The following is a 25,507-nucleotide window of genomic DNA, read 5'->3' as shown; positions in this document are numbered from 1 at the left end:
GCAGAAACAGAAGGGTGTGTCAGGGATAGACCACCGAGAGGAGAGATGGAAACTGGTGAAATCAAGGCTATTCTTTGTGCCAAACTTACATCAATGGCTTTTCCCACTGTTGGCAAAGACAAAAAGAGTGTCCACACTCCTGAATATTACAAATGGATCACCACCATTCCCTTATACCGTACTCTAATCTAATATACCTTCCTTAGAGATCCTCAATGGAGTCAGTGGACAGTGGGCCAATCAGTCTTATGTGGACTGAAACAAACCCAGCTTTATTGGTGCTGATTAGGAAAACACAAGCAGACACTGTCCTTCTGACTCTTGGTTTTCTGTCCAGAGGCACAAACAGGATTGCTGATCCAAGTAGACCTATAGAGAAGAACCTAGCGATCTGAAGGAGCCACACTCTATTACTAGCTATATATGATATACTGTATGTTTATATTTTGTGTACTATGTGAAAACCTGCACTGGTACATATTACCTTACCTTGTACAAGATATGTATAATGACACAAGTTAGGACATGTTTGGAGGGTATCCCTTACCTCTCAGGCCGGGTGTATGAGGTCACTGAGTCCAGCGGGGGGAGAGGATCGAACCCCATCACCGGCTGAGTGGTCACCTCCTGGGAGAGAACACCCACAATTCACCATTACAGTAAACATATTTTGAAGGCCTATCCTCACTAACACTCTGTCACTGATGTCATTGTCATGCATCCAAAACATCAACGTTGATCTTGTTTGTGTTATGAGGACCACTCGATGAGGAGTTCCAATCAATATACCTGATTGGGTTCTTCATGGAACCAATAAGTCAGCCGTATGCCAGTGGTTAATTCCCACTTAACTAGAGGACTCTATTCTCAGCATAATTTGGCATGCTCTGTACTGTAGCGGTTGTTTACGTGTATGCTACTCTCCTGCAAACCACATTTACTCTGTGGGATGTTTCATGTTATACACATACAGTGGGGAAAAAAAGTATTTAGTCAGCCACCAATTGTGCAAGTTCTCCCACTTAAAAAGATGAGAGAGGCCTGTAATTTTCATCATAGGTACACGTCAAATATGACAGACAAAATGAGAAAATAAAATCAAGAAAATCACATTGTAGGATTTTTAATGAATTTATTTGCAAATTATGGTGGAAAATAAGTATTTGGTCACCTACAAACAAGCAAGATTTCTGGCTCTCACAGACCTGTAACTTCTTCTTTAAGAGGCTCCTCTGTCCTCCACTCGTTACCTGTATTAATGGCACCGGTTTGAACTTGTTATCAGTATAAAAGACACCTGTCCACAACCTCAAACAGTCACACTCCAAACTCCACTATAGCCAAGACCAAAGAGCTGTCAAAGGACACCAGAAACAAAATTGTAGACCTGCACCAGGCTGGGAAGACTGAATCTGCAATAGGTAAGCAGCTTGGTTTGAAGAAATCAACTGTGGGAGCAATTATTAGGAAATGGAAGACATACAAGACCACTGATAATCTCCCTCGATCTGGGGCTCCACGCAAGATCTCACCCCGTGGGGTCAAAATGATCACAAGAACGGTGAGAAAAATCCCAGAACCACACGGGGGGACCTAGTGAATGACCTGCAGAGAGCTGGGACCAAAGTAACAAAGCCTACCATCAGTAACACACTACGCTGCCAGGGACTCAAATCCTGCAGTGCCAGACGTGTCCCCCTGCTTAAGCCAGTACATGTCCAGGCCCGTCTGAAGTTTGCTAGAGTGCATTTGGATGATCCAGAAGAGGTTTGGGAGAATATCATATGGTCAGATGAAACCAAAATATAACGTTTTGGTAAAAACTCAACTCGTTGTGTTTGGAGGACAAAGAATGCTGAGTTGCATCCAAAGAACACCATACCTACTGTGAAGCATGGGGGTAGAAACATCATGCTTTGGGGCTGTTTTTCTGCAAAGGGACCAGGACGACTGATCCGTGTAAAGGAAAGAATGAATGGGGCCATGTATCGTGAGATTTTGAGTGAAAACCTCCTTCCATCAGCAAGGGCATTGAAGATGAAACGTGGCTGGGTCTTTCAGCATGACAATGATCCCAAACACACCGCCCGGGCAACGAAGGAGTGGCTTCGTAAGAAGCATTTCAAGGTCCTGGAGTGGCCTAGCCAGTCTCCAGATCTCAACCCCATAGAAAATCTTTGGAGGGAGTTGAAAGTCCGTGTTGCCCAGCGACAGCCCCAAAACATCACTGCTCTAGAGGAGATCTGCATGGAGGAATGGGCCAAAATACCAGCAACAGTGTGTGAAAACCTTGTGAAGACTTACAGAAAACGTTTGACCTGTGTCATTGCCAACAAAGGGTAAATAACAAAGTATTGAGAAACTTTTGTTATTGACCAAATACTTATTTTCCACCATAATTTGCAAATAAATTCATTAAAAATCCTACAATGTGATTTTCTGGATTTTTTTTCTCATTTTGTCTGTCATAGTTGACGTGTACCTACGATGAAAATTAAAGGCCTCTCTCATCTTTTTAAGTGGGAGAACTTGCACAATTGGTGGCTGACTAAATACTTTTTTTCCCCACTGTACATGATGTAAGTGTACAGAATGAATGAATACAACCATTCATGAACATGTGATAAAGCACTAAGGAAATTATACTATGATTAGGTAAGTCACTCTATTCGCCTATATACTGTGTGCTACTATTGACCAGGGTAATGGCTGGTCAGAAGTAATGCAATGTAAAGGGGACAGGGCTACATGAGGCACAGACATAATCATAGAGTAAGCCTGGTTGTCAAATCCGTTTCTCATTTAACAAACGACAAACAGCATGACAATGAAAGAGTGGGCTAAATCAGAAACAGAACTGGTGACCAGGGTATAGTAGCGTGGCTGTTGCCGGAGTCTCTCACCAGCGGTAGAGTGGAGGTGGCCTCTTTGATCTCAGACAGGATGACGTGGCGATGGATGTTCAGGGGGGCACTCTGGTACCTCTGCTTCCTCCTAGGGGGGTGGAGGTGACAGGAGGGGAAACCAAAGTCAGAGACACATATGCCAATATGCCACATTTCATGAGGCTCCTTTGAATTCTTCCTGACATCAAAATGTTACATTGCTTTATTTCATCTAAAAGTGTTGCCTCAACACTTATGAAACAATAACTTTTGTAGATTTGTCGTAGACGTATGGCTGGTTTCTCAGACCTAGATTAAGCCTTTTCCTAGACTAAAAAGCACGTTCGAAGGAGATTCTCCATTGAAGCATGCTATTTCATCTAAGGAATAGGGGTAATCTGCTAGTCGAACACCAAACTCTTCATTGAGACAATGCTGAAACATCAATCCATGGGCAAGTCAGTGCCACATTTTCATTTGCACAGAATTCAGCCGGCTATGGTGTGAAATAGACGTATAAGTGCAGTCTTTATATTAATACTTTGGTGTGATTCACGAGGACCTTTTCCCTCCTATGATAAAATAACTGTTACAAAATATTTACTGTGTATGAAGTTTCAAATGCATCGGTCATTACTATGTGTAATGTGATAGGTATTTTAAACATTACAATTTATTTTACACACAAAAACACATTTGATTAATAAAATATTTAATTAGTTGTCTTCCTCAAATGAAGTGGATGATGACACAATCTTTGCGAGAGGGAGGGAATCGGATTTAATTGGTCCTCAACTCGCAGCTCAGACACTTCATTCAGGATCAATGTAGTTAGCCCTGAGTTAGCCTGCCTCGGAGCAGGTTAGATCTGAAGGATTCATTGCCATAGAAATGTACCTGGCTAAAAGGTGAGCCACATTTGTGGTACTGGTTATACCGAGTTGAACTCAGATCAAAGTTACCTCGCCAACTCCTCAAACCACATTTGTAGTATACGGCTCAGGACTTCTGACAGTGAGGAAACAACAAGCCATGAACATTAGGCCTCCTGGAGCACAGAGAGCACTCTATGTCCCCTCTCTATGTGCCCTGTCTATGTCCCCTCTCTATGTGCCCTGTCTATGTGCCCTGTCTATGTGCCCTCTCTATGTCCCCTCTCTATGTCCCCTCTCTATGTCCCCTCTCTATGTCCCCTCTCTATGTCCCCTCTCTCTGCTCCACTTGTGAGGGGTCAGTCAGATGACTCTGTAGCTCAGTTGGTAGAGCAGTCAGATGGTCTCGTGTAGCTCAGTTGGTAGAGCATGGCGTTTGCAACGCCAGGGTTGTGGGTTCGATTCCCACGGGGGGCCAGTATGAAAATGTATGCACTCACTAACTGTAAGTCGCTCTGGATAAGAGCGTCTGCTAAATGACTAAAATGTAAAAATGTAAATGATTAACATGGGGTTAACAGACACAGTACAAACACCGACCCTAACCTCGGCAGCCTGAGGTGAGAGTGGGAAAGGGAGAAATCGATTGAGAGACATGTTAAGCAGGATGAAAGAGAGAGGGGGGAAAATAAAGGGATATGAGGGGTGAGAGAAGGAAAAGGAGAGACGACGTGGGAGAGGGTTAAGCAGGGATGAGAGAGGGGAAAGGAGAGATGACGTGAGAGAGGGTTAAGCAGAGATGAGAGAGGGGAAAGGAGAGATGACGTGGGAGAGGGTTAAACAGAGAGGGGAAAGGAGAGACGACGTGGGAGAGGGTTAAGCAGAGATGAGAGAGGGGAAAGGAGAGACGACGTGGGAGAGGGTTAAGCAGGGATGAGAGAGGGGAAAGGAGAGACGACGTGGGAGAGGGTTAAGCAGAGATGAGAGAGGGGAAAGGAGAGACGACGTGGGAGAGGGTTAAGGAAACCCTGTCTCAGTCTTCTGAATACATAACCCTGGGATAAGGCTGTTGCGGTGACCGTATTACCGCCACACCTTGGCGGTCATGAGTCGTGAAGGCAGTCAAATTCCATGTGACCGTTTAGTCACTGTAATTTTGCTTCTCCAAGCTCTGATGCTGCTGATGGTCATTAGTAGCCTACCAAACTTGCTAACTGCTTGGTACTCAGCACTCTATTGTCCCTCTAATCACTCTGACATCAATGCAAATGTTATCGAAAATCTAATAAAACAATTAATGAGAGCCCATGAGCTCATGTTGCGCAACATTTCTATAGGCTATGCAATTGCGTGAGAAAACAGAGTGAGGAGGATCCCATCAGTTTTCTATAGGCTAGGCCTACTATATTTATTTCACAACTTTCCTAATATTAAGCACATTGCTTTTCTTTACAACAGGAGTATAGCCTACCTGGCTGCCATGAAAATGGACCACAGGAAAAGCGTCCTCCATTCGCTATTTAAGTGCAGAGATGACATGTATTTTTTCCCCTGCCCCAGTTTTGAGACAGGTGCATGATAATGGTCCATTCTAAATCAAAACGAATTTCACACATATATTATTTAGTATATGTAAAGACAAGATTAAATCAAGAATAGTCTGATGGGTGATAATATTAGCCTATCACTTGTGAATGATATATTATCACTTGTGAATGATGCCCAGCTTAAGGCAAGAAACAATGCCTTTTTTTGGTGACTTTTTCTAATCATAGTCGCACACCTCATGTAGCCTAGCCCATAGGCCTATATGTTTTAATAAGGTTCGTATCACAACTGAAGTGGCCAAATAACTCCTTAAAAGGAAGCACATTCATCCGCTTTATAATGGGTGTAGCGCCTAACTGGCTGCACCATGTGAGTTTCAAGTTTGGGGAAGACAATTTTGAAACATTTGCGCTTAAAGCCTACTGCCGTGTGCGCATTGCTGCGCATATTATGTGAAGAAATAGCCTAATAGTTTATCAACATTTTAAGCTAAACGTTCTGAACTGTTGCGTCAGCCTCATTGCGTAAAACGTTTTTTTGATGCTAGTGGTTGTACTAATTTGAGATCTATCGCATCTCACAACTGTCCAAGACTATGTTTGGAATATTTATTTCTCGCACAGAATAGGTCAACTTTTGTACTATGGGGGATAGTAGATTGACATAGGCTAGTGGTTTTGCTGTTCGTTAGGCCTACTCATCTTGTTGGCTGACGAAAAGTACATGTGGACAGTTGTTCCAATATCTTCAATATGCACCTTGGAATTGGATAAGGACGCGCGCAGTTGCCCCGATATGTCTGTCTTTACTTGTAGCCTGTGAGAAAGACCCGATCACATGGATCACGTGATGGAGAGCTGTGTGAGTGAGAAGAGAGCTGCTTCGGAGCAGGCAGCATTTAGGGAGAAGGGCTGTAAAAGGCATGGATTTCTTTAGAGTGTATTATGGCCACAGAAAGGGGATGCCGCCGGGAAATTTGAGACATTATCAAGTGCTTCTCAAATTGTGAATGAGAGACTGACTAAGTGTGTACAGCCTGCGCAAAAAAACAAAGCAGAGCTCATGCCTTTTAAGCGACTTTTTTCAAATCATCATTAGAGTTGCATCATGCAGCCTTACAATGTATTAAAAATCAAAACATATAGCCCAACGTTTGTAGAACAACTAAAGTTACATGAATAACTCTAAATTAAGCATATAGGAGTACCTGTTCCTTTGTTAACAGCTCAACACAGAATAGCCGCATGTGCGTACTCTCTCAAATCGTTTGGAGAAAATATCCTTTCTATTTTATTCAGCTTTGTTCAATTGTATTCTTCATACTATTAAATAATATTAAATAATGCCACGGAAGTCTAAGCAAATATTGTCTGCTAAATGAACTAGTGTAGCCCACAACCATATGGCATAGCCAGATCAGGACCTAACATAAGGACAACTCAGAGTATGCTATTCTGTTCTTCTGAAATAGACTACATTTTCTTCATATAATGTTTCTTTAGACCTGTCTAAAATAAATACTGGATTCATTGTGAAGGTATAGCCTATATTACATGGATTTATTTTATATTTCAGCAGGACAATCACACAAATTGTAATGCCAAAGACACACCAGAATGGCTTTCCAAGAGGTGTTGAGTGTTCCTTAATGGTCCAGTCTCAGTCTTAATTTAAATCTGCTTGAAAAAAAAGGTTTGAATATTCCTGTCCATCAATGACATCCAACCAAATTTACTGAGCTAGAGCAAATTTGACAAAAACAATATGTTGCCCTAAGATTTGTGCAAAGTTGGTAGATTCTTATTCCAAGAGTTTTACAGCTGTAATGGCTGCCAAATATGCTTCCACCAAGTATTAACTCTGGGGTGTGAAGATATACACAATCCAGGCATCTTCTTTTCTATTTTATTCATTTGGAAAATGTTCTATAATTTTTCTTTCACATTGGAAATGTGGAGTAGGTTGTGTACAATGGTAGAAAAAACATCTAATGTAATCAATTGTTTTATTTAATTTTAAGGCAGCAAAATGTGTAAAATGTGCAAGGGGTAGGTAGACTGTTACTAGGCATCTCCAATCATTTTACATTTAAATTTACATTTTAGTCATTTAGCAGACGCTCTTATCCAGAGCGACTTACAGTTAGTGCATACATTATTTTATATTTATCATACTGGCCCCCCGTGGGAATCGAACCCACAACCCTGGTGTTGCAAACGCCATGCTCTACCAACTGAGCTACATCCCTGCCGGCCATTCCCTCCCCTACCCTGGACGACGCTGGGCCAATTGTGCGCCGCCCCATGGGTCTCCCGGTCGCGGCCGGCTACGACAGAGCCTGGATTCGAACCAGAATCTCTAGTGGCACAGCTAGCACTGCGATGCAGTGCCTTAGACCACTGCGCCACTCAAAGTTAAATCTAGAATCGGCTTCCTGTTTCGCAACAAAGCCTCCTTCACTCATGCTGCTAAACATGCCCTCGTAAAACTGACTATCCTACCAATCCTTGACTTCGGCGATGTCATTTACAAAATAGCCTCCAACACTCTACTTAGCAAATTGGATGTAGTCTATCACAGTGCCATCCGTTTTGTCACCAAAGCCCCATATACTACCGACCATTGTGACCTGTACGCTCTCGTTGGCTGGCCCTCACTACATATTCGTCGCCAAACCCACTGGCCCCAGGTCATCTATAAATCACTTCTAGGCAAATCCCTACCTTATCTTAGCTCATTGGTCACCATATCAACACCCACCCGTAGTATGCGCTCCAGCAGGTATATCTCACTGGTCATCCCCAAAGCCAACACCTCCTTGGCCGCCATTCCTTCCAGTTCTCTGCTGCAAATGACTGGAACGGACTACAAAAATCTCTAAAGCTGGAGACACTTATCTCCCTCATTAACTTTAAGCATCAGTTGTCAGAGCAGTTTAACGATCACTGTACCTGTGCACAGCCCATCTGTACCTGTGCACAGCCCATCTGTAATTAGCCCACCCAACTACCTCATCCCCATATTGTTATTTATTTTGCTCATTTGCACCCCAGTATCTCTATTTGCACATCATCTTCTGCGCATCTATCATTCCAGTGTTAATACTAAATTGTTATTATTTTGCACTATGGCCTATTTATAAATATTATTTATTGCCTTACCTCCATAACTTCCTATATTTGCACACACTGTATTTAGATTTTTTATTTTCTATTGTGTTATTGACTGTACGTTTTTGTTTATTCCATATGTAACTCTGTGTTGTTGTTGTTGTTTTTATCGCACTGCTTTGCTTAATCTTGGCCAGGTCGCAGTTGTAAATGAGAACTTGTTCTCAACTGGCCTACCTGGTTAAATAAAGGTGAAATAAAATAAATAAAAAATAAATAGGCACTGCATGTTGGAGGTGAACTAGCCTGGAATCCACACTGAACATTGCTCCACTGAATCAATGAATATTACTTATTGAACAGAAATACTCAGTGTGAATTACAGGCTAGAGGTGAATGGGGTAAAGAGTAACAGTTTGGGGGGTTGGAAAGGTAATAATGCCAGTGGTCTAGAGTCCAAAGGGCTTTTACTTGTTTTGGCAGTCCTCCACCAGAGGGTCCTTAGTGTCAACTCGTCGTAACACTTCCCTCACACACTCCTCCAGCCACAGTAGGACACCTCCCTCCCTCCACAGGGTGTGAGTCCGCCCCACGTACAGAGACACCAGCTCAGCCAGGGCAGGAGACTGCCTAGAGAGAGGGAAAGAGATGGGAGGAAGGAACAATTCAATTTATGTAACTCTAATTCAATTTAAGCTCTCCGACAATAGATTACAATTTCATGCTAATAAATTATGATTCAATTCCATTAGGCTGACTGACACAGAAGAGGTGCATTTAGGAATGACATGACAGACAGGGAGACATGATGCCTCGGTTGAAGCAGATGTTTTACCCCAACTGGCTTCTGGGTCCAAAGAAGGCATGAGACGATACAGCAGCGTCAGGCTGCACTGTGCACAGGTCCAACAGAGGCATCAACACTGGGGAACACACAAACACACAGATATAAGGCATAGGTCTCTTTTGTGTGTGTGTGTGTCTGCTCCATATAAGCATCCATGGTGGAACATATTCTGAAGGCTGTCCCTCTCAGGCTTGTGGTTGTGCTGTGCATGATTGATGCGTGTGTGTATGACTTTAACCTCCAGGGAACATGATGAGAGCGTTCTGCAGCAGCAGGTCAGCCTTGTGTTTGAGCCTCTCCCTCTCATCTGACTCAGTCTGATCCTCCTGACTCAGGTGGAAGTGGCTCAGAGCCACAGAAAAGGCAAAGTTTGGCAACTGGGACAGGTTCCTGTGCACCTGGGAAACACACACACACAGGAATCAGACAATACACACACACACACACACACACACAGAGAAATCAGACACACACTGGTATGAGGTCACACACACAGAAAATCTTGCACACACATGCACGCACACACACACTCGTCTCACCTCCCAATCCTGGTATAGCCGGAGGAGGAAGTTGTACTCTCGTGAGCGAAGGGATAGGAAGTCAATGAGCAGTAGCATACAGAGGGGATCGTTGTCTGGGTCCAGACTTGGGAGAGAAAGGAGATGACGGAATAAAACAGCTCCTCTTCTTCAATGAATACTTCATTCAGTTTCGCCTACATAACTAAGACCACATAACTACTATATAAATAAACATTACATAAATAAAATAAATAAATGGTTTCTTTATTAACAGTCGGACCCATGACAACCCGTGACCAGAATCTGTGACATTGCCGGAAAGACTCAATATATCCTGGGGATCTTAAATACAGTGACACTATACATAACGGAAATGGAGGCAATGTGCTTTTACTGGTATTTCCAGTTTTATCCACTACTGTTGCTGCAGGTAGAAAATCCTAGGAACTGTTATTTAATTGACACTGTCTCCAATCAATCAATGTCTGGTTGTGCATGTGTGTTTGGTGGGGGGGATCGCCTGAGCCAGGGGAGACACAGCGCTGCAAATCTTAATCGCGCAAAGCCTATTATTTGGCATGGAATACTATTTGTAGATCAGTGATTCTACACCTTATTTTGCTCAAGCTGATCCTCTCCAACAGACTTAGAAGTTGTAGCTAAAAAATTGTAAATTGGGGGCAGTTAAAAAGGGGAGAGTCAATGAAACCAACCATGGAAGTACATTGTATGGAATTCGGAGGGTAGCCCCAACAGACTCAAACCCGGATCCAGCGACTATAAAGTCAACACCTTAACTGTTACTCCAAGCGGAACCTCTTGTGTAACGGTTAAGGTGTTGGCTTGACAGTCACTGGATCCGGGTTTGTGGATCCGCGTTTGAGTCCCGGTCGGGGCTACCCTCCAAATTCGCTACATTGGTGTCAGAAGTGGGATGGTGCCCATGAGGCCATCCGAGTGGCGTGTACACGTGGGGACTTGGTTCGAGTCCCGGTCAGATATTGATTGGAGACAGCTTGTGTCAATTAAATAACATTTCCTAGGATTTCCAACCTCCATCAACACTAGTGGATAATGCTGGAAATACTGGTAAAAGCACAGTGCCTCCATTTCCGCAACAAAAAGCAGGGCCCTATATGTGGTATATGACAGAGCTGCTGCGGGCGGCAGGGCTGGTCATCTGGTATTCCTATCAGTCATCTACTGAAGCAGAGATAAGGTCCTCCTGATCATAACACAGTAGGCCTGAGAGGGACAGCCGTCACAACGTGTTCCACCATGGATGCTTATATAGAGCAGACACACACCACCATGAGGGGAGGAGGCCAGTGTTTGACGGAAATCATAGATATACACTGAGTGTACAAAAGATTAGGAACATCTTCCTAATGTTGAGTTGCACCCCCTTTTGCCCTCAGAACCACCTCAATTCGTCTGGGTATGGTCTCTACAAGGTGCCGAAAGCGTTCCACAGGGATGTTGGCCCATGTTGACTCCAATGCTTCCCACAGTTGTGTCAAGTCGGCTGGATGCCCTTTGGGTGGTGGACCATTCTTGATAAACACAGGAAACTTTTGAGCGTGAAAAACCCAACAGCGTTGCAGTTCTTGACACAAACCGGTGCACCTGGCACCTACTACCATACACGCTTAAAAGGCACTTAAATATTTTGTCTTGCCCATTCACCCTCTGAATGGCACACATACACAATCCATGTCTCAATTGTCTCAAGGCTTAAAATCCTTCTTTAACCCGTCTACTCCCTCTTCAATAAGTGAGCTCAATAAGGGATCATAGCTTTCACCTGGATTCACCTGGTCAGTCTGTCATGGAAAGAGCAGGTGTTCCTAATGTTTTGCACACTCAGTGTGTACCATGACCACCACATCCTAGATAAGATAAAGGCTATAGGCCTAAGACACAGGGCCGAGGTAGAAGCATGTGTAATAACAGCCCTTCCATAGTGTGTGGAGTGTCCCATGGGTGTTGTTCTGTCATACCGCCTAGCCAGGTTTTATGACCAGTAATGAAATACAGCCAGCCTGATCCATTTAGTGGAGTCATTCCTGGATAATATATGGACATCTGACTTGGGGTTTATGTTTGTTTAGTTGATATGAAGTGTTGTAAGACCTTTATTATTATAATATATGAGAAGGACTCTTTATAAGAGGAAATATTACATAACAATTGGGATCGGGCGCAGATTAGCACAGCGCAGCCTTTGTGCCATTTAAGCAACTACAAATATCACATAATTAATATGTTTTATTTAATTGAACAATCTGTTTTTTATATACACTACATTACCAAAAGTATGTGGACACCTGCTCATCGAACATCTCATCATGGGCATTAATATGGAGTTGGTCCACGCTTTGCTGCTATAACAGCCTCCACTCTTCTGGGAAGGGCGTTCCACTAGATGTTGGAACATTGCTGCGGGGACTTGCTCCCATTCAGCCACAAGAGCATTAGTGAGATCGTGCACTGATGTTGGGCGATTAGGCTTGGCTCGCAGTCGGCGTTCCAATTCATCCCAAGGGTGTTCGATGGAGTTGAGGTCAGGGCTTTGTGCAGGCCAGTCAAGTTCTTCCACACCGATCTCGACAAACCATTTCTGTATGGACCTCGCTTTGTGCACAGGGGCATTGTCATGCTGAAACAGGAAAGGGCCTTCCCCAAACTGTTGCCACAAAGTTGGAAGCACAGAATTGTCTAGAATGTCATTATATGCTGTAGCGTTAAGATTTCCCTTCACTGGAACTAAGGGGCCTAGCCCGAACCATGAAAAACAACCCCAGACCATTATTCCTCCTCCACCAAACTTTACAGTTGGCACTATGCATTGGGGCAGGTAGTGTTCTCCTGGCATCCGCCAAATCCATCTGACTGCCAGATTGTGAAGCATGATTCATCACTCCAGAGAACGCGTTTCCACTGCTCCATAGTCCAATGGCGTGAGCTTTACTCCACTCCAGCCGACGCTTGGCATTGCGCATGGCTTGTGCGCAATGCCAGGCTTGTGTGCGGCTGCTCTGCCATGGAAAGCCATTTCATGAAGCTCCCAACGAACAGTTATTGTGCTGACATTGCTTCCAGAGGCAGTTTGGAACTCGGTAGTGAGTGTTGCAACGTGGCCTACCACTTTGCGGCTGAGCCGTTGTTGCTCCTAGACGTTTCCACTTCACAATAACAGCAATTACAGTTGACCGGGGCAGCTCTAGCAGGGCAGAAATTTGACGAACTCAATTGTTGGAAAGGTGGCCTCCTATGACGGTGCCACGTTGAAAGTCACTGAGCTGTTCAGTAAGGCCATTCTACTGCCAATGTTTAGATTAGGGGGGGGGGGTTCATGTAAGCCCTCTTGGGTTTCCAACCTCACCTGTACACCTTTTGTGTCTTGTCTTTATCTGCACTGTTTGTCTTTCAATTGTCTTTTTTGTGTGAATAAATAAAACACATAGTCCGTCGCTGTACTTCTTCCATTATGCGATTCTCACCTTCCCTCTACCCCTGACACCTGGGGTGCACACTACGCACACACACACACACACACACACACACAGACACAGTCTCCCATGTACCTCAGGATGAGTCTGCAGTACTCCAGGGCTGTCCGGGGGCATCCCCTCCTCTCCAGGAACATCATGTGCTTATAAACAGCCAAGTAGAACGCCCTGCAGAGAGGATAAATTTACAGACTAAGGAGAGACTTATATTATAAACCTTTTACATTTCCATTGGCTATATCATTTTATGAGAAAGGCCCTTGCATAACAGCGTTTGTGGATTGACCTGTGTAGCAGAGGTTTATTATCTAACCTGTTTTCTGGTCGCAGGTAGTCCAGTCTGCTGGTTCCTGACGTCAGGCTGCACACAGGGTGGAAGGCACACTCAAAGCTGTACAGGGCGCGCTCTGGAACACACACCACACAGTCTTTTACCAACGACAAGTGAAAACATGTAACTTTAGCCAGCACTACCTGGTTGCTAAACAGTCCCAGTGATTCTCAATTGGTAGATCATCATACCCTCCTCCAGGCTGTGTTTGTCTTTTGTAAAAACATACATGTCTCCCTCTGCTAGAAGGCATGAAAACAGCTTTAAGTGAAACCACTCCCTTTCAAGTTCCGGTGTCAACAACAACTACATCAACAAGACTAGCTACCTAGAGGTAGCAGCTTTTCTCATTGGTCAAAACACTGGTAGGATCCCAATGTACTAAGCCCTTTCAAACTCAGATTACACAACTGTATAACATGTTTTCCAGTGCTGCTGTAATGAGTTGATTAGAGTAGGACCTCATTAGCATGATCAGGATCAGCTGACACAGGATGAGAGGGGCTACACCCACACATGAAGAATTTTGACATGCACTTTCAGTGACTATATCTGAACAATCAGTGGGTTGTTTGAATGTATTGTGTACAGTGTAAACACGTGGCTAGATAACCAATAAATATTTTAGCTGGGTTCAATTCAGTTACGTGTGGTTGAAAATGTACTTTCACCTTGGTGGTCAGAGAGAAGTCACTTTAAATGGAAGCTGCTTTTGCTTGCCCTCTGTATTGATGTGATTTAGCCCTGACCAAAGCGTGCTCTGCTCAAACCTTAACTGTATTTATCAACTCATTTATAGATGATGTTAGTAGGCTCGTAGTGACAGGCTTGGAGTAACAGTATGGTAACATTTCCTGCCTAAATGCATTACCTGAGGAATCTGAAATACGCTACTTTGCATCCAATTTAGAGTCTTTCAGAGAATAAACATGCTGTAGATACAGCTGACTCAATTGAACTATTAAACCTTATCTAGATCAATTGCATAAGGCAGAGGTTCTTAAGCTTTTTCAGCTCGAGACCTAAATGAGAAATGTACTGTCCTCAAACCACCCAAATTAAGAATAAATAGTGTGTGATTATAAATGTTTACTCATAACTCGAGACCCACCGCTCAGGGCCCACTTTGGGTCCCAAACCATAGGTTAAGAAACCCTGGCATAAGGTAATATATGACATACTAGAGCAGTGTGTGGTATAGGTATTGTGTATAAAATAACCTATTATACAATGTACTGCCCAGAGGGCACCAATGTTTATCAAGAATAATGTTGCATAAACTTATTCCAACTATTTATCTGGGACCTAGATTAAATTGTATATGGGTCCAAGAAAACATACCAAAGGGGTCTCATGACACATTTACAAACCTTGAGCAAAATGATACTGCAGAGAGGATCCCCAACTCACCAATCAGAGCTTTGGGTATGACCCTCCTTGCCAAATCAGAGCAAAGACAGGAGTCCCACTCACCAATCAGGTCCCTGATACTCACCGATGAGGTCCCTGGCCATCTCCTGGTCCTCCTGTATGCGGCAGACATCAGAAAGCTGCAGCAGGGAGTCAATGTGGTAGGGGTTCATCTGGAGCAGGGCCTGGGGAGAGGGTAGGGTGGGGGGGACAGGGGTAGGGTGGGGGGGGGACAGGGGTAGGGTGGGGGGGGACAGGGGGAGAGTGGGGTGGGACAGGGGGAGAGTGGGGTGGACAGGGGGAGAGTGGGGTGGATAGGGGGAGAGTGGTGTGGACAGGGGGAGAGTGGTGTGGGACAGGGGGAGAGTGGGGTGGACAGGGGGAGAGTGGGTGGTGAGACAGGGGGAGAGTGGGGTGGACAGGGGGAGAGTGGGGGGGGACAGGGGGAGAGTGGGGTGGGACAGGGGGAGAGTGGGGTGGACAGGGGGAGAGTGGGGTGGGACAGGGGGAGAGTGGGGTGGACAGGGGGAGAGTGGGGTGGACAGGGGGAGAGTGGGGTGGACAGGGGGAGAGTGGGGTGGACAGGGGGAGGGTGGGGGGGGACAGGGGGAGGGTGGGGGGGGGACAGGGGGAGGGTGGGGGGGACAGGGGGACGGTGGGGTGGGACAGGGGGAGAGTGGGGTGGACAGGGGGAGAGTGGGGTGGACAGGGGGAGAGTGGGGAGGGCAGGGGGGGGGGGGGCATTGGAAGGGTGGGGGGGACAGGTGGGGGAGACGGGGGATCACCGTTTGTCTAAACATTAAAAACCATATATGTCCTCAACCTTAAATTTCAACTGAATTCCTTCTCTGAATTCTCTAGTTTCTCATGCCGTGATCTAGAATTGTAGTTAAAATTGATCTAGAATCATGCATATCGGTTGTCCTAGATATTTGAGACATGCATCACGGCATTGCTAATCAATCTCCAGTTATATTTCTGAGTATCATGTCAATATGAAAGACTTTTATGAACTGCAGTCCCATTGATTAGCCTAGTTATGATGACCCTTGACCCCTGAGACCGTGGGTGAACCCTTACCACAATGTTGTTGGGATCCATGGACTCCACTGAGTCCAGGAACTTGAACTGAATCTGCTGGTAGTCCCGGCTGTGTTCGAAGGTGAAGTACTGTAGACCATCCCTGGACTCCAGTAGGGTCATTGAGATACCTGAGGGAGGAAACATTACAGACAGTATTATTCTATGTGAGTTACATGCAATGAAGTATATAAACCCTGGATTGCTGACACTATGTATTGCCCATTCAGAGGCTTTGAAGCCACCAGTCGGCCATATTGGCATTCCCTAGTAGGAGCAGTCCTCCACAGGAATGAATGATATTCTTCAGTATTTCACTTAAATGTTTTAAGGACAAAATTACATGTATTTAAATATTGTTGTTGTTGTTGTAGTAGTGGGACAGTAACATTAGTACCCTCTAAAAAAAATACTTAAAAAATGTTTTTATATATTTTTTCATTTTATGTTTAGCTCACATAATATAATTGAAAAGTATGCATTAAAGTGTCTGTTTTAGAAAAATAATAAGTGTCAAAAACTAATGTAGACATTTATAAATGCATTTCTATAGCTTCCAAAATCTTTTTTACAATTGAGGAGGAGTATCAATACAGTGCCCCATCAGTCATCCAGGATTTATACACATTACTGGTTACATGTGTGTACAGTTGCAGTATGTTGAAATTGCATCAATTTCATATAGATATGTATGTGGAATAAAGATAATGATCTGACAATTCGATATAGATATACAGTGCATTCGGAAAGTATTCAGACCCCTTGACTTTTTCCACATTTTGTTACATTACAGCCTTATTCTAAAATTGATTAAATAGTTTTTTCCCTCTCAATCTACACACAATACCCCATAATGACAACAAGCGAAAACAGATTTTTAGAAATGTATTCCAAAAAAATACAAATAAATAAACTCCTCTCACTGTCAACTGCGTTTATTTTCAGCAAACTTAACGTGTAAATATTTGTATGAACATAACAAGATTCAACAACTGAGACATAAACTGAACAAGTTCCACAGACATGTGACTAACAGAAATTGAATAATGTGTCCCTGAACAAAGGGGGGGTCAAAATCAAAAGTAACAGTCAGTATCTGGTGTGCATCTCCTCCTCATGGACTGCACCAGATTTGCCAGTTCTTGCTGTGAGATGTTACCCCACTCTTCCACCAAGGCACTTGCAAGTTCCCTGACATTTCTGGGGGAAATGCCCTAGCCCTCACCCTCCGATCCATCAGGTCCCAGACGTGCTCAATGGGATGAGATCCGGGCTCTTCGCTGGCCATGGCAGAACACTGACATTCCTGTCTTGCAGGAAATCACGCACAGAACGAGCAGTATGGCTGGTGGCATTGTCATGCTGGAGGGTCATGTCAGGATTAGCCTGCAGGAAGGGTACCACATGAGGAAGGAGGATGTTTTCCCTGTAACGCACTGCGTTGAGATAGCCTGCAATGACAACAAGCTCAGTCCGATGATGCAGTGACATACCACCCCAGACCATGACGGTCCCTCCACCTCCAAATCGATCCCGCTCCAGAGTACAGGCCTCGGTGTAACGCTCATTCCTTCGACGATAAACGCGAATCCGACCATCACACCTGGTGAGACAAAACCGCGACTCGTCAGTGAAGAGCACTTTTTGCCAGTCCTGTCTGGTCCAGCGACGGTAGGTTTGTGCCCATAGGCGACGTTTTTGCCGGTGATGTCTGGTGAGGACCTGCCTTAAAACAGGCCTACAAGCCCTCAGTCCAGCCTCTCTCAGCCTATTGTGGACAGTCGGAGCACTGATGGAGGGATTGTGCGTTCCTGGTGTAACTCAGGAAGTTGTTGTTGCCATCCTGTACCTGTCCCGCAGGTGTGATGTTCGGATGTACCGATCCTGTGCAGGTGTTGTTACACGTGGTTTGCCACTGCGAGGACAATCAGCTGTCCGTCCTGTCTCCCTGTAGCGCTGTCTTAGGCGTCTCACAGTACGGACATTGCAATTTATTGCCCTGGCCTCATCTGCAGTCCTCATGCCTCCTTGCAGCATGCCTAAGGCACGTTCACGCAGATGAGCAGGGACCCTGGGCATCTTTCTTTTGGTGTTTTTCAGAGTCAGTAGAAAGGCCTCTTTAGTGTCCTAAGTTTTCATAACTGTCACCTTAATTACCTAACGTCTGTAAGCTGTTAGTGTCTTAACGACCGTTCCACAGGTGCATGTTCATTAATTGTTTATGGTTCATTGAACAAGCATGGGAAGCAGTGTTTAAACCCTTTACAATGAAGATCTGTGAAGTTATTTGGATTTTTACGAATTATCTTTGAAAGACAGGGTCCTGAAAAAGGGACGTTTCTTTTTTTGCTGAGTTTACCTTATTTACAAAAGTATTCAGCCCATTTGCTATGAGACTCGAAATGGAGCTCAGGTGCAACCCTGTTCCCATTGATCATCCTTGAGATGTTTCTACAACTTCATTGGGGTCCCCTGTAGCTCAGTTGGTAGAGCATGGTGCTTGCAACGCAAGGGATGTGGGTTCGTTTCCCACGGGGAGCCAGTATGAAAATGTATGCACTCACTAACTGTAAGTCGCTCTGGAAAAGAGTGTCTGCTAAATGACTAAAATGTAAATGCAAATTCAATTGATTGGGCATGATTTAGAAAGGCACACACCTGTCTACATAAGGTCCCACAGTTGACAGTGCATGTCAGAGCAAAAACCAAGCCATGAGGTTGAAGGAATTGTCCGCAGAGCTCCGACACAGGATTGTGTTGAGGCATAGATCTGGGAAAGGGTACCAAAACATTTCTGCAGCATTGAAGGTCCCCAAGAACACAGTGGCCTCCATCATTCTTAAATGGAAGAAGTTTGGAACCGCCAAGACTCTTCCTAGAGCTGGCCGCCAGGCCAAACTGAGCAATCGGGGGAGAAGGGCCTTGGTCAGGGAGGTGACCAAGAACCCGATGGTCACTCTGACAGAGCTCCAGAGTTCCTCTGTGGAGATTGGAGAACCTTCCAGAAGGACAACCATCTCTGCAGCACTCCACCAAATCAGGACTTTATGGTAGAGTGGCCAGACTGAAGCCATGCCTCAGTAAAAGGCACATGACAGCCCGCTTGGAGTTTGCCAAAAGCCACCTAAAGACTCTCAGACCATGAGAAACAAGATTCTCTGGTCTGATGAAACCAAGATTGAACTCTTTGGCCTGAATGCCAAGCGTCACGTCTGGAGGAAACCTGGCACCATCCCTACGGTGAAGCAAGGTGGTGGCAACATCATGCTGTGGGCATGTTTTCAGCAGCAGGGACTGGGAGACTAGTCAGGATCGAGGCAAAGATGAACAGAGCAAAGTACAGAGAGATCCTTGATGAAAACCTGCTCCAGACCGCTCAGACTGGGGCGAAGGTTCACCTTCCATCAGGACAATGACCTTGAGCACACAGCCAAGACAACGCAGGAGTGGCTTCGGGACAAGTCTCTGAATGTCCTTGAGTGGCCCAGCCAGAGCAGGGACTTGAACCCGATCGAACATCTCTGGAGAGACCTGAAAATAGCTGTGCAGCAACGCTCACCATCCAACCTGACAGAGCTTGAGAGGGTCTGCAGAGAAGAATGGGAGAAAGTCCCCAAATACAGGTGTGCCAAGCTTGTAGCGTTATACCCAAGAAGACTTGAGGCTGTAATCGCTGCCAAAGGTGCTTCAACAAAGTACTGAGTAAAGGGTCTTCTTTTTATATACATTTGTAAAAATTTCTAAAAACCTGTTTTTGATTTGTCATTATGGGGTATTGTGTGTAGATTGATGAGAGAAAAAAAACAATTTAATCAATTTTAGAATAAGGCTGTAATGTAACAAAATGTGGAAGAAGTCAAGGGGTCTGAATACTTTCTGAATGCACTGTACAAGCTAAGGCATTGAGACTACTCAAAAAGTGAGAGGAAAAAGATAAAATCACCCATCTATATTTTGGGAGGGAAGTGATATTTCCCAGATCAAATCTCCAGTCAGGTGATTACATAAGCCTTGAGTTTGGGGGAGCTTTGACACCCTGAGGAGTAGCTAACACTGCCATAACAGAGACCCTAATTCTTCTCCAACCTCAGCTCTGGGTTAAACAACCCAGTATCCCACAACACCAGGGGCACTATGGACCCAAACATCAATGGAGTCTTTCCCAAACATCAAAAGAGTATTTGAGGCCAAGGGCTAGGCAGCATTTGATTAATGATACATGGTGATTGGACTGTTTTTTAACAAGACTTCATAGGGCAAAGTTCAAATCCACAGAACAATGCCTTTGGTGTGATCCTACCCAGAAAAGCTCTCTGTCAACATGGCTTCAGGCTGCCCACTGCTGTTAACATGTAATTTCTTCTGCCGCTACTCTTGATTGGTTATAAGCTACCCAAACTGAACCAGGATTCTTAGAGTCCCGCTGATGAGAATTCCAAATTTGTGATAATGGAGAGACACTGTCGCCTTGTTGCTCAACACAGAGGCGCCAGCCTGAGGAGATGGGGATTAAATTTAGCATAATTGATTAAATCCTAATAAATAGAAACTGGCATATCAAAATGTATTTCAGAGAACTAGAGCTATAGCGTGGCTGGCCCTTAAATGTACACTACACAGAGGGCTAATATCAAAAACATGCCTGTCAATCTCTCCTGGCTCAAAGTAGAGGAGCGATTGACTGCATTACTACTTGTCTTTGTGAGAGGTTTCGACGTGTTGAAAGCACCGAACTGTCTGTTCAAACAGCTAACACACAGCTCAGACACCCAATAATACCCTACAAGACATGCCACCAGGGGTCTCTTCACAGTCCCTAAAGCAGGGGTCTCCAACCCTGTTCATGGAGAGCTAACCTCCTGTAGGTTTTCGCACCAACCCCAGTTGTAACTAAACTGGTTCAGCTTATCAACCAGCTAATTATTAGAATCAGGTGTGCTAGATTAGGGTTGGAGTGAAAACCTTCAGGACAATAGCTCTCCAGGAAAAGGGTTGTAGAGTCCTGCCTTAAGGCCAGAACAGAGTTTGGGAAACGCACAGTACTTCATAGAGCCAAGACTACATGGAACTCTCTTCCACATCAGGTAACCCAATCTAGCAGTAAAATCAGATTTTAAAAAACATAAAACAACACCTCACGGCACAACGCAGACTGTGAAGAGACACACACACAGTAATATTGTATTGTTGTACATTTTAGATTGTACATTTGTTATGGTGGAGCAGGGTGGAGCAGTGTGAATTTGTATAGTACACAATATTTGTTGTGATGTATTGATTTATTTATGATGTAAACTATTGTTTTGATGTGTTTTTTTTGTTTTGTAGGGTGGGGCGGTATCCAGATTTTCATACCGTCATACCATTTCTGTACCATATCGGGGTATACGGTATTACCCGAAATGCACATAAGGGGCGCTATTTAAAATAATAATAAATATTTATTTTTATTTTTTTTACACACAAAACCATTTAGGCAAAAGGGATCTTGATCCAGGAGGGTATTGAATGTCTCTGCTGTAACCAAGACTACCGTCAGTATTTTGAAATACCCTGATATACGGTATATCGCCCAAGCCTATTTTTCTGTTCCTGTTTGGACCCCAGAAAGAGTAGTGGCTGCCTTCGCAGTAGCTAACGGGGACCCTGCTATGCCTGTCTGAGTGGACTGATCCATTGTGGAGGCTGTGGGGATGGAACAGCCCATCAGTCAAAGACATGATACTGAAATGGTATATGGTTATATTATGTAAGAACAATGGTGCAACACAAATAAAAATATATTATTTTATAACAAATGCACTTTCTCCTGCGTTGGGACAATGGTTGCTGTTCTGAAACACATCAGCGCGCTGTTGAATTGGCGCCTTTTCCTAGACCATGTTGCTAATAGCAAAGTTAACCAGCATATTGGTGTTGAGAACAATGTGACAGATATTATTATTATGATCAATTATTCCATATATATATATATATATATATATATATATATATATATATATATATATATATATATATATATATATATATATATATATGTGTGTGTGTGTGTATATATATATATATATATATATATATATATATATACAGTGGGTGAAAAAAGTATTTAGTCAGCCACCAATTGTGCAAGTTCTCCCACTTAAAAAGATGAGAGAGGCCTGTAATTTTCATCATAGGTACACGTCAACTATGACAGACAAATTGAGATTTTTTCTCTCCAGAAAATCACATTGTAGGATTTTTTATGAATTTATTTGCAAATTATGGTGGAAAATAAGTATTTGGTCACCTACAAACAAGCAAGATTTCTGGCTCTCACAGACCTGTAACTTCTTCTTTAAGAGGCTCCTCTGTCCTCCACTCGTTACCTGTATTAATGGCACCTGTTTGAACTTGTTATCAGTATAAAAGACACCTGTCCACAACCTCAAACAGTCACACTCCAAACTCCACTATGGCCAAGACCAAAGAGCTGTCAAAGGACACCAGAAACAAAATTGTAGACCTGCACCAGGCTGGGAAGACTGAATCTGCAATAGGTAAGCAGCTTGGTTTGAAGAAATCAACTGTGGGAGCAAATATTAGGAAATGGAAGACATACAAGACCACTGATAATCTCCCTCGATCTGGGGCTCCACGCAAGATCTCACCCTGTGGGGTCAAAATGATCACAAGAACGGTGAGCAAAAATACCAGAACCACACGGGGGGACCTAGTGAATGACCTGCAGAGAGCTGGGACCAAAGTAACAAAGCCTACCATCAGTAACACACTACGCCGCCAGGGACTCAAATCCTGCAGTGCCAGACGTGTCCCCCTGCTTAAGCCAGTACATGTCCAGGCCCGTCTGAAGTTTGCTAGAGTGCATTTGGATGATCCAGAAGAGGATTGGGAGAATGTCATATGGTCAGATGAAACCAAAATAGAACTTTTTGGTAAAAACTCAACTCGTCGTGTTTGGAGGACAAAGAATGCTGAGTTGCATCCAAAGAACACCATACCTACTGTGAAGCATGGGGGTGGAAACATCATGCTTTGGGGCTGTTTTTCTGCAAAGGGACCAGGACGACTGATCCGTGTAAAGGAAAGAATGAATGGGGCCATGTATCGTGAGATTTTGAGTGAAAACCTCCTTCCATCAGCAAGGGCATTGAAGATGAAACGTGGCTGGGTCTTTCAGCATGGCAATGATCCCAAACACACCGCCCGGGCAACGAAGGAGTGGCTTCGTAAGAAGCATTTCAAGGTCCTGGAGTGGCCTAGCCAGTCTCCAGATCTCAACCCCATAGCAAATCTTTGGAGGGAGTTGAAAGTCCGTGTTGCCCAGCGACAGCCCCAAAACATCACTGCTCTAGAGGAGATCTGCATGGAGGAATGGGCCAAAATACCAGCAACAGTGTGTGAAAACCTTGTGAAGACTTACAGAAAACGTTTGACCTGTGTCATTGCCAACAAAAGGTATATAACAAAGTATTGAGAAACTTTTGTTATTGACCAAATACTTATTTTCCACCATAATTTGCAAATAAATTCATAAAAAATCCTACAATGTGATTTTCTGGATTTTTTTTCCTCGTTTTGTCTGTCATAGTTGACGTGTACCTATGATGAAAATTACAGGCCTCTCTCATCTTTTTAAGTGGGAGAACTTGCACAATTGGTGGCTGACTAAATACTTTTTTTCCCCACTGTACATACATACAGAAATAAGACAGATCCTGCTTCTGTTGCCTGTTTGAGTGTTTGTGTTACAGTGTTTGTCTTACGGTGTTCAGAGTTTGTTATAACCAATTTATTTATGTGATTATGATAGGCTATAGGTCAGGCCCTATTGGTCACGTGCATGCGAAGCATACATGTGTCACATAGAGAGAGCAAGGGTTGAGGGAATAGGGAATGTTTTTCCTAAACAAATGAGGGATTTCGGTAACATAACTTTTTAGTCAGAAATGGCTTCAGCAACACGGATAGCGCTATACACACTGTTGATGTGTGGTGGTCGCTGCAGCAGGGAGGAGAGAGAGACACAGGGTGCTAGTCACACAGTCACTCGCTGTCTTTTTTTGTAACACAGCGCAGAAAGTCTGAGCCAGGCGTCACAATCCAATCAATTGTGGTCAGACTCCCTCTAGTCATTTCTGTGTCTTAAAGCATCAGACAATCTCAGTGCATATAGTTGATTTGATTAAAACACATAGGATGTGCCTATATGGAAAATAGCCTTGTGAATACATACTATTTATGCAAAATTTCACAGAAATGTTTCTGTGGATGCAAATGTATTTAAGTATCTCCCATAACAAAGTCACAAAACAGAAGAACAGATTACTCTTGGTCGACCAATAATTTTTTGGGTTGGGGACAGCCCTAGTATGAGGGCATTATCTTCTGTTTTGTGACTTTGTCATGGGAGATACTTCATTACATTTGCATCCACAAAAACATTTCTGTGAAATGTTGCATAAATAGTATGTATTCACAAGGCTTTCAGCGTTCTGAGCGATGCCGAGTGTGAGAGGTTGAGAGTAGGTCTGACCTGGGCGACTGAAGCGTGGCCAGGTGTCTTTAGGGATGGTCATCCAGGTGCTGCGATGGAACTGTCTCTGTCTCTGACGAGGTCTGAAGAAAGAATGAAGAGATGGGCTTATACTGTAACCTTTAGTAGTAGTAGTCCCACAGATAAGGAGTTCTGTGAATATCTTACCTTTGATCTCCAAGAACTGCTCGAGCTCCAAAGTATCTCTTCAACTCTGTCTCAGGATTCAGGTTCCTAACCAACAAAAGAGGGTAAGTTCAACTAAAATCTATCACTGATAAATTACTGCCATAAGTTCTGTGTATTCTGATTGGATGACATTACCCCACAGAGAGTCCTGATGTCTGATTGGATGCAGTGCTGTGGACCTACTCACCTGTGTTCCACGTAGAGTACAGGCCTGTTGTCTGAGCCTCCACAGCCCTCATTCTGCAGGGTCAGTCCATTAGACTGCTCTATGCTCTCCAGCAACGCATCAATGTCATCCCCAGCTACCTCCTGACAACCACACATAAGAGTCAAATATAAGACAGAGCGGCCTATGTGACTGAGTGAGACGGCATCAGGGCAGCACCCCCATAACCTCAACATACAATGAAATGCTGCTAAAGCAAGTGGTAAATATGGCAATGTGCACAACAGTGCCCTCACATTGGGGGACATATGTGTAAGTGATTTGTCAAGATGGACTGTATACCAGTTTATCTCCTGTAGTGTTCTTCTTCTTCTTCTTCTTCTTCTTCTTCTTCTTCTTGCTCGCTTTATCTCCGGACTCAGGCTGACAACATAAGAAAATAAAAACTGTTAGACAGCTCTTCAAAACATTCCGACTAGAGCAATCATGCATAATAACAA

General features: G+C 44.0%; 1 protein-coding gene across 1 annotated transcript in view; it reads right to left on the bottom strand.

The window, feature by feature from the left end:
- LOC311111295 (ribosome quality control complex subunit TCF25-like) overlaps positions 1 to 25,507 on the bottom strand; it is a 33,015-nt gene that overhangs the window by 6,513 nt on the left and 995 nt on the right. Inside the window, exons 3-16 of the mRNA XM_084154012.1 lie at positions 25,350 to 25,430; positions 25,029 to 25,150; positions 24,821 to 24,886; positions 24,653 to 24,735; positions 16,117 to 16,247; positions 15,122 to 15,221; positions 13,609 to 13,702; positions 13,371 to 13,463; positions 9,802 to 9,907; positions 9,501 to 9,660; positions 9,251 to 9,338; positions 8,887 to 9,045; positions 2,904 to 2,994; positions 548 to 627 (exon numbers count right to left, since the gene is read on the bottom strand). Coding sequence (XP_084010138.1) covers positions 548 to 627; positions 2,904 to 2,994; positions 8,887 to 9,045; positions 9,251 to 9,338; positions 9,501 to 9,660; positions 9,802 to 9,907; positions 13,371 to 13,463; positions 13,609 to 13,702; positions 15,122 to 15,221; positions 16,117 to 16,247; positions 24,653 to 24,735; positions 24,821 to 24,886; positions 25,029 to 25,150; positions 25,350 to 25,430 — 1,454 coding nt within the window. The remainder of the gene's footprint in view (positions 1 to 547; positions 628 to 2,903; positions 2,995 to 8,886; positions 9,046 to 9,250; positions 9,339 to 9,500; positions 9,661 to 9,801; positions 9,908 to 13,370; positions 13,464 to 13,608; positions 13,703 to 15,121; positions 15,222 to 16,116; positions 16,248 to 24,652; positions 24,736 to 24,820; positions 24,887 to 25,028; positions 25,151 to 25,349; positions 25,431 to 25,507) is intronic.

Source organism: Coregonus lavaretus (assembly GCF_964263955.1).
Source record: "Coregonus lavaretus genome assembly, chromosome: 37".
In the NCBI taxonomy this organism is placed as follows: Eukaryota; Metazoa; Chordata; class Actinopteri; order Salmoniformes; family Salmonidae; genus Coregonus; species Coregonus lavaretus.
Note: the sequence above shows the minus strand (reverse complement) of the source record. Positions and strands in the feature narration are given on the sequence as shown.